At 47.5% G+C, this 12,265-nt stretch overlaps 1 protein-coding gene across 2 annotated transcripts in view; it reads right to left on the bottom strand.

Annotated features, from left to right (window-relative positions):
• Cyfip2 (cytoplasmic FMR1 interacting protein 2) overlaps window positions 1–11,604 on the bottom strand; it is a 139,686-nt gene extending 128,082 nt beyond the window's left edge. The window contains exon 1 of one of the 2 annotated variants that reach the window (XM_023713088.1): window positions 11,445–11,604. In XM_023713088.1, coding sequence (XP_023568856.1) covers window positions 11,445–11,525 — 81 coding nt within the window. In that variant the 5' untranslated portion in view covers window positions 11,526–11,604. The remainder of the gene's footprint in view (window positions 1–11,444) is intronic. The other variant, XM_004629394.3, reaches the window with a different exon arrangement.
• Window positions 11,605–12,265: the final 661 nt, after the last annotated feature.

Genomic DNA, 12,265 nt, shown 5'->3' with positions numbered 1-12,265 from the left:
GTATAAAAACAAAGTATAAGAAGTAAAGCCATGCTGTTATGTTGAGCTGTAGGGGACTCAGGTCAACAATTTCTGACACTGCCAGTCAAGCGGAAGACCCAAAACTATTATGGGCTACTGTATTCTTTTAGAATATTTTGCTGAGTTAACACACCTAATATTCAAATAACAGAACTTAACAACAAAAAAAAGGGGATACAGATGAATATCCGTTTTGTATCTGTGTATTCAAAATGGTTAGGATATAGTTACATTCTCTTAATGAATAGAGGGATTTGTTCTAATGGTGTTTGTAAATAGGATATCATGTCCGCATCTTGTACAGCAATTAACCACTAGGAAGAATGTATGCAATGTGTTAATTACTGAAACTGTCCTACCAATTTGGTTTGAAACTGTCTCATTGCTATTTGTTTCTCAATAAAATTATGGAAAAAAAAATAAAAATAAAAAAGACTTCCTGGGGCCAAGGAGATGTCTCAGTAGAATAAACGCTTGCCTGGCAAGCACAGGGGCCTGAGTTCAATCTCCGGTTCTGCCAATAAATAAATAAATCAATAAATAAATAAATAAATAAATGACTTCCTGATGTGGCCAAGCCCTGCTTGAAACCTCATGCAATTCTCACTCTGCTCTAGTCCTCTTCAGCTTCACTATGTTCCTTCCTTTGAAGGATCTACAACATCCCTAAGTGATTTACCGTCTTCTCTCTCCTGCTCTGGGCAGGTATGAGCCTAAGCACACCCAGTTTCTCGGCAGAGCAGCATTTGTGCCTTAAGATGTGTTCAAAGGGTGGAAAAAAAAATTCACCCTCCTTTGTGATAAAACCACTCAAAAAGCAAGTGACAGAGGAAAACTTCAGTCTTGCAAAGAGCAGCTACAAAAGCAACCTCTAAGTGGACAGCAGACACAATAGTGGAAAAGCTGCATGTTTTCCTGCTAATATTAGGAACAGGACAAGGAATTCTGCTCTTACCTCTTCCAGTCAACATTTTACTAGAGATTCTAGGTAAGGTGTTTAGCTGAGAAAATTAAAGGCATCCAGATTAGGAAGAAAGACTTTTTTAAAACTCGCTTTTCAGATGACATGGTCTTATATATAAAAAATTATTAAAATATCCATTAAAATTTCAACAAACCAGTTTAACTGGTTAAACTGATAGAATACAGTGTTTAATGCATACCACATCTTAAGCAGCATGGGGAAGAGGTGACAATGTCACTCATTCATACCTGTTAGATCAATTACAGGTTAAAATGATACTCTAGATATTTTGAGTTAAAAACATAAAATTCAAGCTGGGGAGATAGCTCAATTGCATAAGCACCTGCCTGGCAAGGGGAAGGTCCTGAGTTCAATCCCTAGTACCAAAAAATAAATAAATAATAATAATAATAATTCAAATTAAGTTAGTCCATTTCTCTTTATTTTTACAACCGTAATACAATTCATATAAAAATTTATTATATCTCTACACATTAGCAGTGTACAATCTGAAAATGGAAATAGGAAAAAATTTCTATCTATAACAGTATTAAAAAGAATACAATACTCAAGAATAAATTTAACCAATCAAGTATAAAACATGTATTCTATAAACTATAAAATGCTGCTAAAAACTTAAAGGCCTAAATAAATGAAAAGATAGTGCATACTGATCGATTAGAAGGCTTAAAAGTGTTCAAACTGCAACACTCCCCAAACTGACCTAGAGTCAACACAATTCCTATCAAAACCTTGGCAAGCTGATCCTAAAATTCACATGAAAATTCAAGGGAACCACCCAAGACAGTAGAGATAATCTTGGAAAAATAATAGCAAATACTCCTACTTCCTTCCTTTACTACAAAGCTACAGTAATCAAAAGAGTGTGGTATGGTATAAGCATAGACCTGCCAATCAATGGAACAGAATGAAGAATCAAGAAATAAACTCTCACAGTATCAACTCATTTTTGACAAGGGTATCAACGTAAGTCAGTGGAGAAAGAATAATTGTTCCAGCAAGTGATGCTGGGACCGCATGACACAGATGAAGCGAACCACTACCTCACATCATAAAATGTATCAGCCCAAAACGGACCACAGATCTAATCATAAATGTTTACAGCTAATATCATAAAGCTCCGAGAAAGAAGCATAGCTGAAATTTTTTCGGATCCTAAAGCATGGAGCGACATCCAAATCACAAGCAATAAAACACAGGACATAATCAAAATTAAAACTTTTGTGCTTCAAAGAATACCATTAAAGAAGTGAAAGACAATCCGCAGAATGCAAGGAAGTATTTGCAAATCATGTATCCACTGAGTGTACTGGAAATATAAAGAATCATTACAACAATAACAATGAAAAAGGAAAAACAACACAAGTTTTTAAATGTACAGTCTCTCAAAAGATTTTTTATTCAAATACACAAATATCCAATAAACACCCAACAAAATCAATATCCTCAGTCCCTAGGGAGATGCAATCAAAATCACAACAACACAGCTTCCCATCCACTAGGATGGCTCTGATAAAGTGGACAGAGAAGAACAAGTGTTGGAAAAGTTGCCGACAAACCAGAACCATCCCTGCAGGTGGGACCCTGACACTGTACTGCAACTTCTGACATTTGGGCAGTTCCTCAAACTATTAAAGAAAAGAGTTACCATATGATCCAGCAATTTCTACATGTCTCAGTTACTCTCCTCTCGTTGCTGGAACAAATACCCAACACTCAAAATGAAAGAAGGAAAGGTTTATTTAGCTCGCAGTTAGTGGAGGTTTCAGTTCATACTCAGCTGGCTCCAAGGCAGAGTGGCACACAGCAGACAGCAACCTTTCATGCCAGTGGCAAAAAGCAGAGCGCAAAGGGAGGAGCAGCAACAACAATGGCTACAGAGAGCAAGTCTGTCTCCCCTATGTTGCATTCAGGCTATCTACCCCAGGCCGGGTATAGCAATCACAACCATAATCCCAGCAGCACTCACACCCATAATCCCAGTGGATCATGAGCTAATCACAAAATCTAGAAGTCTGCCCCATGATTGCATGAGTCTTTGTGGGGGCAACTAGACACAAACCATAAGACCGGGTATATCCAACTCCTAGGTATATTCCCAAGAAAAATTTAAAAAAATATGCTCACACGCTTATATACAAATGTTTATAGCAGCACTACTTATAAGAGTCCCAAAGTGAATATGCTTTGCATGCCCACCAACTAATGACAAACTGGTCCAATTATATAATATTATTCAGCTACAAAAATACTTTTGAGCCAGGGCTAGTTGGACAAGCCTGTCACCCCTGTACTCATGGAGGCTGAGGTAAGAGGATCACAAGTTTGAGTCTATCCTGAGGAATTTAGCGACTTAGTGAGATTCTGTCTCAAAATAAAAAATGGGTTCAAGATGTAGCTCAGTGGGAAAGTCCCTGGGTTCAATCCCCAGAACTAGGGGAGGAGGGAAAGGACTTTTATAGAGATATGATATTTGCTACAACCCGGACTACCTTGCCAACATCATACTAAGTAAAAGAGGCCAATCACAGATGACTCCTCAGGGCAGGAATCTGTTTATACAACGTATTCCAAGCAGGCTACGCTATAGAGATACCAGTACGTGAGTGAGTGCCCAGAGCTGGGGGGAATTAGTGGTACCCCAAAGTGGCCGCAGGGATTCTTTATAGGGTGCTGACAATCTTCTAAATTTGTGATTATGCCTGCCCCAACTCCATGAATATACTTAAGTACCACTAAATCATATGGTTTAACAGCACAAATTATAAAATACGTCTCAGTAAAGCTGCTCACACCACTTTTGGGAAACTTTGGGTACAACAGGAGCAGGAGGGGCACAAGAGAGCTGGAGATGGGTCAGGGGTTGGGACAGTCTGGGGGCTATGATGTTGCCCCTACCATCAAAGGCTGTCAAGAGCAAAAGCCACGTGGAGGCCAGGACAGGAGAGCAGGAGACCACCACACACTGCCTTGGGCCAGCCCCCTTGGCAGCCTGTTCAACCCTTGCCTTAGCCTCTCTTAGCCTTAGTCCTTATTACCTGCTGCGGTTGAGGCTGTTCCATCCCAGAGGAAACCTTCTTCCGAGGAGAAACAGTCTCTGGGTGCCAGGCAATGGGCTCCGCAGCTCATAATAAGCAAAGGAGTCTCCCTCCCCTGCCCAGCTCTCTTCTGATCGGTGGAGAAACCGGGCCCCAGGGGAAGACCAGGACAAAGTCCCCAGGCTCATGGGGCAACCCTGCAACCTTTCAGGAAGGCCGTTAGACACAGTCCCCGAGTCAACAAACCTTTCAAAGGAAAGGGATACTTAAAGAAAAGAGAAAGAAAGAAATTGAGCAAAATATTTCACTCCAGATGAAAATCTGTATAAGAAAAGAGTTACAGTCAAACAGCATGACCTGGTCTTCTCGGCATCACCACTTACACATTTTAACGCTAAGGATGCTTTAGGTTAAAAGAGGGCTTCTGCTACACTGGGAAGTGGGAGCGAGGGCAGGGTGGTATAGGAAAGCAGAGTCACCCCGCAGCATAGCAGGAAGCAAAGGGGCAACACGCAGAGCAAGCAACCTGAGGAACAGCCAGGAAGCCAGGAAGCCCTGCACTGGCCCGCAGGAGCCACTCCCGGACACCATGGAGAGTGAAAGGTAGCAGCCCCAGGGAAAAGCAAGTGTCCCAGGCTTGTTTTCCGCGATGAGACTTCCAGTGCTATTGAATTTCTTAAGGCATGTGCCTGTCTTGCTCTGACTACAATTTTTAAGTCTACTTTATACGACAACCAAAGGCCTCCTTTCTAGCCACTTGACAGCTGGCCAGCATGAGCGCTGACCGAAAGGACAGCCTGCTGGGGATGTGCGGTTTCTCTCCACTCGGGGACCTGAGCCCAAGCAAGCACTCCCAGCCGGCCTTGACTCAAACATCTGTGGTCCTCCCCTTCTAGTTACTGAGGAGGAGTCAGAGGAAAAAAGACCTTGGGCTTGTCACGTTTCTCAGCCGCTTCCTGTGCTGTCAGGGTTGAGGAAGTATTTCCGGTGATAACCCGCCGTGGCAGACACCAGCAGCTGGGGCCACCACCCGCAGTCCTCTCTGGAGGGTGGTCATGGTGCCAAAGGCAGCTTGATTTACGCCACTGGGACCTGTGCAGCCGCCGCTGGAGGAACACCAGCGTACTGCACGTGGGAGGGAGCGTAGCCTCTCGGCGCACCTGCTCAGAAAGGGAAGACACCACGTTAGCTGTGGGAACAGTGCACCTTCCCACAGGGCCACCTGAGCAGTGTGTGCAGTCCTCGGCCCCAGCCCTGGGAAGCTGCGACACGGCCCAGGGAGCATGCGCTCTGTGCACAGGGACATAGTACACAAATCAAACATGGCTCAGGCTGAAGACTGACACGGGCTCTAAACTCACACTTCTGTCATTAATAAGGGGCAAATTTCCTTGTATGTAAAACATGGAGACTGGCCTGGTGGCGACCCTCAACCATGATATTCAAATGTGTTATGGTGGCTATAGATGGAACAGCTTACATTCTGAGGGCTGCAAACAAGGTACTTTTTATTATATATGAGGACAGCGTTCAGTGTCTCCACAAGATCACGGCTTGCATATCTATCTCTTGCTGCTGAGTGGGAGAGAGCAGGTGGTAGTGACCATGTCGATACTGTCTATTGTATATACCTTAAAAAGTGGGTGGAAAGGAAAAATAAAAACAGCCCATTACAAATAATTGAACTTGAGTCTCTGTCCGGGCTCCTCAGTCCTAAAGCAAATCACTATGAACACAGTTCAGAGAGTCCATCCATGAATTTCCCTAAAGACCGTACTTCCCCAGCACACTGAGGCCACGGCACACAGGACAGTGCCATGAATCTGTCCAAAGACATCCTTGCTTTTTGCCTTTTCTCAAACTTTCACCACTACCTGGTCACTGATGACAAACCTGTGGCGCACATGCCGAAGCCGGCTTGTCTCATCACTGAAAGCTCTAAAAGGCTCGCCATCACTGTTGTAGATTGTCCTGACTTCTTACATCCCACCCACCTATCTAGGGTGAGATCTGGGGAGACAGCTTGGTAGTATAAATGCCTGCTCAAGAAGCATAAGGTCCCAAGTTCGATCCTTGGTACTTCATGCCGTGATGGTCCCCGAACCGCAGGCACAGTGCTGGCCCCAAAACCAGGTGTGTTGATGCATGCCTGTAATCCCAGCATTGGGGAGGCTGAGACAGGAGGATCACTAAGAGTCTGAGCTGCATAGCAAGACCATGTACCAAACAAACAAACAAAACCTCTCCCACGTGGGTCTAGCCAGCCAAACCCCAGCATGACCTTCATGTCCCTGGATTTCCGCAGCAATCGCAATACAGAGTTGATAATTCCTCCCTGCATTACAAACTGCTTTACGTTTTGCTAATTCTCTGGTTCACCAAGAATGCTAGGCTAGTCATCTTTTCTGAATTTGATCCCTAACGACCCTTTCTCAATTTGATCCCTTACGAGAACATCTAGACACAAAACAGGTATTACTTACTTAACATTTTGTGACTCAATTGTTCAGTATATGAACCAGTGACCAAAATTTATGTCTTTTGGCTAAAAAAATTATAAATTTAGTACATCATGGTCCTCCTAGCTACCGTACCTACATTAACTTTATTACTCAAAGCCAGGTGTGGCACATGGCCGTAATCCCAGCACTCGAGAGGCTGAGACAGGAAGGCTGCAATGAGTTCAAGGCCAGCATGATCTACATAGCAAGACCCTGTCTCCAAAAACCAAAATAAATAAATAACATTATTACTCTAAGAATCTCAGAGGACTTCTTCAGAAAACTCTGTCACCCTATAGTTTCCACCTCCAACCCTAACAAATAGCTTCTCACCTGTCTTACACATGTGGAAGTACAATAGACTCCGAGATCAAGGATCATTCATACTTCATGTCTCCTTGTTCATGCTGTGCCCAAAGCTGCCTTTAAAAAATTACATTTTTGGGGTCGGCAAGATAGCTCAGCAGTCTAAAGCCCTGCTTAGGCAAGTTTAGGCAAGCACAGGGGACTGCAGTTCGACCCCTAGCACCACATGCCATACCAGACCTGCCCTCAGGGTTGAGGCCAAGAAAAAAAAAAATATTCAAAATTAATTTTGTATGGAAAGTGTTTTAGTTTTCATTCTTTTTACTGGTTATATGGATCAATGGGATTCCTCCAGACAAATGCATTCAAACCTGTAACATACATTGATCATTTGTACCCCACCACTTTGCCAGCCCTCCACTGTTAGTTTCACATTTGGGGGTTTGAATGTGTATCTTCTGATCATCTCTACTCCCCTATCACCTGCCCTTCAGACTTTCCCCTCCCTTTTATTTCTTTTCTCTCGGCTAACAGTAGCTTTCCTTCTACCTTCTTGCCATTGACTTGGAATCCATGTGTCTCACTTATTTTCTTGTTGATCAGACAATATACCTGACATCCAGAGTTAGAGGAGGAAGGGCTTATCCAGCTCACAATATGTGGGGGCTTCAGCTCACAGCTGGCTGGCTCTGTGGCAGGGTGGTGTGGCACAGGGGCATCGAGAGAAGACTCAGCTCGTGATGGGCAGAGAGCAGCAAAGTAGGGAAGAAGCAAAGCAGCAAGGGACAGCAGGGACCCTCTTCCTGTCCCTTACATCCTAGCCAGGTTATCCGCCCCAGGGTGGGGCAGCGTTCATCCTGGCATCTCACCGTGAGTCAATGCCCGCATCACACCCTGGATCCCAGCACCACACTCCCTAGGTCCACCACCTCTGAAATGCCCTACCTATGGCCTCATGAGCCTCTGTGGGGGGACAGCTAGACACAAGCCAAAATACCATGCATCAGGGACAGTGTGATATCTGTCTTTCTGAGCCTGGCTCGTTTCACCCCACATGGTCTCCAGATCCATCCATCTTCCTGAAGATAGAATTCTGCTCTTCCTTATGGTGAGTAATACCCCACTGTGCATCTGTACCATGTTTTCTTTAACCATTCACCACCGAAGGACACCGAGGTTGGTTCAATACCTTAGCTACTGTGAGCCGAACTGCAGCAAACACGAATACATAAGCATCCCCACAGTGTGCTGACTTTAATGTGTTGGGTATGATTCATATGGTAGCTCTGGTTTTAGTTTTCTGAGGAACCTCCATCCTGACTTTCATAGTGGTTGACTAATTTAAATACCCATCAGAGTGCAGAAGGGGCCCCCTCATCCTTCCCATCATGCACTGCTGTTGTCTTCTTCATGGCAGCCATGCTGACAGGAGAGACTGAACCTCCATCTAGTTCCAGTGAAAGCATCCCATTTTAAAAGCGCAAATCAGAAACAGTTTTCAGGTGTCCCCTTCCTTGAACACTGAGTTATTGAGCATGTCTCATGAGAGTCAGCGCTGCAGTCTCTGAGGTTTCACTGGGCCTTTAGTGAAGTCAGACAATTCTCTCATTCAACCCCAGCTGATTTCTCATTCCGCCCACAGGGACAGCTGCTCCAAACTTCTGAAGTCTCCTGAAGTTCCCTAGCCAGGCCTGCACCTTTACTTTCCCCGGAGGACCTCACTTGCTGTTACACCTGAAAACAGAGGTCACATAATGTGGCCAAACTCCACACCAGCCTATTCTACCTGGAGCTTGAAGTCTGAGAACAGCTGCTGCAGGACAACCTGCAGGTGAGGAAAACACCCCCCAAAAGGCCGACAGGCGGCCAGCAACGGGCTTGACTCAGACATCTCTCCGTCAGGGAGCTGTGCTTGTTCTCTTCTCTGGCTGCCCCGCTTTGGAGTCACCCTCAGGCTACCTAAGGCCACACATCCAGAATGATCTCTGCAAGATCCTCTGCCTGAGTGGGTTCAAGCCATGCCTTCTCACGGCCATTTCCTTCAAGAGTCGTACCTAACTCATTTCTTCTCTCTTGCCAGGGTTCACGCAGCATGGCTGAAGTGCCATCTGCGGAGGCACATCACACGCAGCCCTAGCTCGGCACAGGGGCCACGGCTGGAAAGCCAATATCCACACTCGGCATCCTGGGAGGCGTCACACACCCACTGCCTGAATTCTAAAGTGCCTTTGTACAGCAAGGCCCACCAGGGCCCTTAGAGAATCTGCAGATCACAAAGTGCCTTTCAGTTGAGCTGACTTAATGCCAGATGCCATGGCTTCATCTGCTTAAATCAACACACAATATATAATTAAAAAAGTGTTCCTTTAGGGATGAAGGACCTCCATCCAAAAGAGCCACATATGCAGGAGCTTTCTTTTCTTCCTATTCCCATGGCCTCATCACAGGCTGGGACTTACAGACATGAGCTCATGCCAGGGCTCCTGCGGTGACAGGCAGGTAACAATTGTAAAAATCAGACTTCCCTTTGCTCAATTTTCAGAGACAGAAAGGTGGCGACCAGCTTAAAGGCACACAGCAAGCCAGGCTGTCCTTGTCCACCACCCTGTCCAAGCAAGAAGAAAGGCGAAGCATGCCCTTGACATTTCTAGTGGGTTGCACAATACTACCTACCACCATGCAGAGGAAGAGTTCCTGCCTGAACTGTGTTGAAAGGCAAGTGTACGGCTCCTGCTCAGCCTCACTCCCTTCTCGTTGTCTCCTCAGGTTCTGCCCACCCACCTGGGCCACTGAGGAGCACCTCCCACCAGAAGCCCGCAATGACGCTCACTTCAGTACCTTAACAGAGCCTAACTCCCATCGCAACAGCAAAATCCAGGAAAGCTCTGGGGACTCAGGGCTTAAAGAGAGCTGTGGGTTCACTATGGACAAGAGCCAAATTCTTAATAATTATGTAAATAACACATCCCCACAATACAGATATAAATAGAATAGTACTTATTACGTGTAAGCACTCTGCTCCGCACTTGCACGCATCTCTCATGGCAAGAGCATCCCAGATGTCCCACCCCTCCTCCACACTGGCCTTCCATTCAGGGCCTAGAAGGCAGCAGCACATACCACGCCCTGCTGCTTCCAGGGCAGGACCACGCTCTGGACCACAGCCTTGGACCACAGCCGTGGCTTTGCTCCTCACAGTGACAGGCCCAAAGGGCCTTTACAAAGGCTCCAGTGAGGTGACTGATGTCTGGCTTCCTTGTGGTCAACTACAAGCAAATAATACTCACCAGGAAAGAAATAGACTCATTGTTACAGTGACCACATGGGGGCCACAAAAGGCCATGCTGTGAAGCTCCTAGTGGAACCCTGGGGCTGATGTGGCCAAGAGCAGCCTCCAACAGGAGGAGTCCCATTTTCTGGGAGCGCTGTTACCAATGCTAATTAGCTTGTTGCCTATTCATCACCTAATTCTGCTTTGGGTCAATGACAGCAGCAGAAGCCCACTGAACAGGAAGAAAGCACAATTTATCAGAGGGGACCCAGACCGTTCTCCTGGGGCCATCTACCACAGCACTTCCTGAATTCCTTCTCTGGGACAGCCTCTGATTAGAGTAAAACTCTCCGACTCCACTAGACCGTACCCCCTATTTTTGGCTGAATGCCTAATGTCCCACTCGGACAGAACAAGGCCGCCTACCAAACTGGTGAGCACTAGTTGGGAAATGTAATAAAGAAGCTTAGAGAGCAGAGACTGCCCGCCCTGAGGCTCAGCCATCCAAACCCCCCTGAGGCACTGGCTTTGTAAACAAGGCACTGGACAACAGGCTCTTCTCAAGGCCTCCTAACTGCCCTGGCAGATGGCAGCTCCAGCCAACTAGGAGCTCTCTCCATAATTATCACACCCCACAGGTGGAACCCAGGTGCACAGCAAAACCCTTCCCCTTCCACTGACTGTAATCCCTGACCAGTTACACACACACACACACACACACACACACTCACAGATTCCCACCCTCAGGACCACCTGAGCCCCTCTGGAGGAATACAAGTCCCACAGCTACTCGATTCTATGACCATCTTAGGAAGCTGTTCCTCAGAAGAGCTACCCACCCTCACTTCCAGCAGACCTCTGAAATTCCACCATTACAGATTATCAACTATTTTGACTTAAAGCTTTCTCTTCCATTAAAATGTCTCCCATCCTCTGCGTCCTCTCTGGTCAGACTACTGCTAAAACACCTGTTCTTCATCACATGGGAGATTCTTTTGCATTTAGGTCTTCAAAATAAAGGCACTGACTTCTTGAAAACAAGGTTTAATGTTGATGAGTAAAGAAGCCCCTGGGACTCGGTGGAAGGAGAGGTAGAGGCCTCAACCAAGATCATGAGACCAGACAGTGAGCAAACCAGTCCTCTAGCCACCCCCCCCAGTCCTGACCACGGCTGTGGGCCTAGATTTTTGCTTGCCCATCAGAAGGACTGGGTTGCTTGCATTGGTTGCAGCTGGGCCTATGTCCCAGAATAAGGATGGAGACCCACAGGCAGGAGGGAAAAGTGGGAGCTCAGGATACCCTGGCCTGTTCACCCCTCCGACCTGCAGCACCACCCCTGTCCCGCTGGATATGCTGGGAAGGTGCTGGCACTCAGCAACGGGCAGGAAAAGGTCGCTGCCCATTCGCGGCCTAGCAGGAGGGGCAAGTGATGGCGCAGCAGCATAGCCAGCGGGACAGCACTGATCTGGGACCCTGAGAAAGGAAAGTTCAGAGTCACACTCCCCGGACAGGGGAGGCACCTGGACTGTCACTGTGTCCTTTCCAGCCGATTCTCCGTTTAGGGTGCCACCCTTCTGAGGGGCCACATTACAGCTGCAGCGCCCACGCTGAAGGCACCTGCTTCTCGCTGCTGCACCGGGTGCGACTGAACCTTTAAAAGGGTGCTGGGGCTGTCCAGAAAGTACAAGCCACAGACAGCTGACAGTTGGGCGGCTTCCAGGTTCTACAAAGCTCCAGAAAACCAACCTTCAGCCCTGGGAGTCGGCCCACGGGGTCCTCCTCCTTCCCCTGGCTGAAGCGTGATCCCGCGTAGGCCAGAGCGCTTCAAAGCAGGTCAGCGGTGCCTCCGGCTCACCGCTCCTCCAGCCCCTGCCAGTCTCCGGGCGCCCGCGCCCCACCCATCGCGCGCACCGCGCACCGCGCACCGCGGGGGGCTGAGCCCGGGCGGCGGCTGGGCAGCTCGCGCCGGCCCCAGGAAGCGGACGGCGGCCGCGACAGGCGCTGTGCGGGACCTGGCGCGGGGTTAGCAGCTGTGGCAGGTGTCTCCGGCCTGGGTGATAAGCGCCGCCTCCTCGCCTGGCCGCGGCTCCGGCCCAGGCCGCGCACCTGCTGCCGATCCGCCTGCGCGACCCGCGGTGCGGCC

This window comes from Octodon degus, unplaced genomic scaffold, assembly GCF_000260255.1.
Source record: "Octodon degus isolate 3935 unplaced genomic scaffold, OctDeg1.0 scaffold00029, whole genome shotgun sequence".
Taxonomy (NCBI): domain Eukaryota; kingdom Metazoa; phylum Chordata; class Mammalia; order Rodentia; family Octodontidae; genus Octodon; species Octodon degus.
The sequence above is the reverse complement of the archived record's forward strand: the minus strand, read 5'-3'. Positions and strand labels throughout refer to the sequence as shown.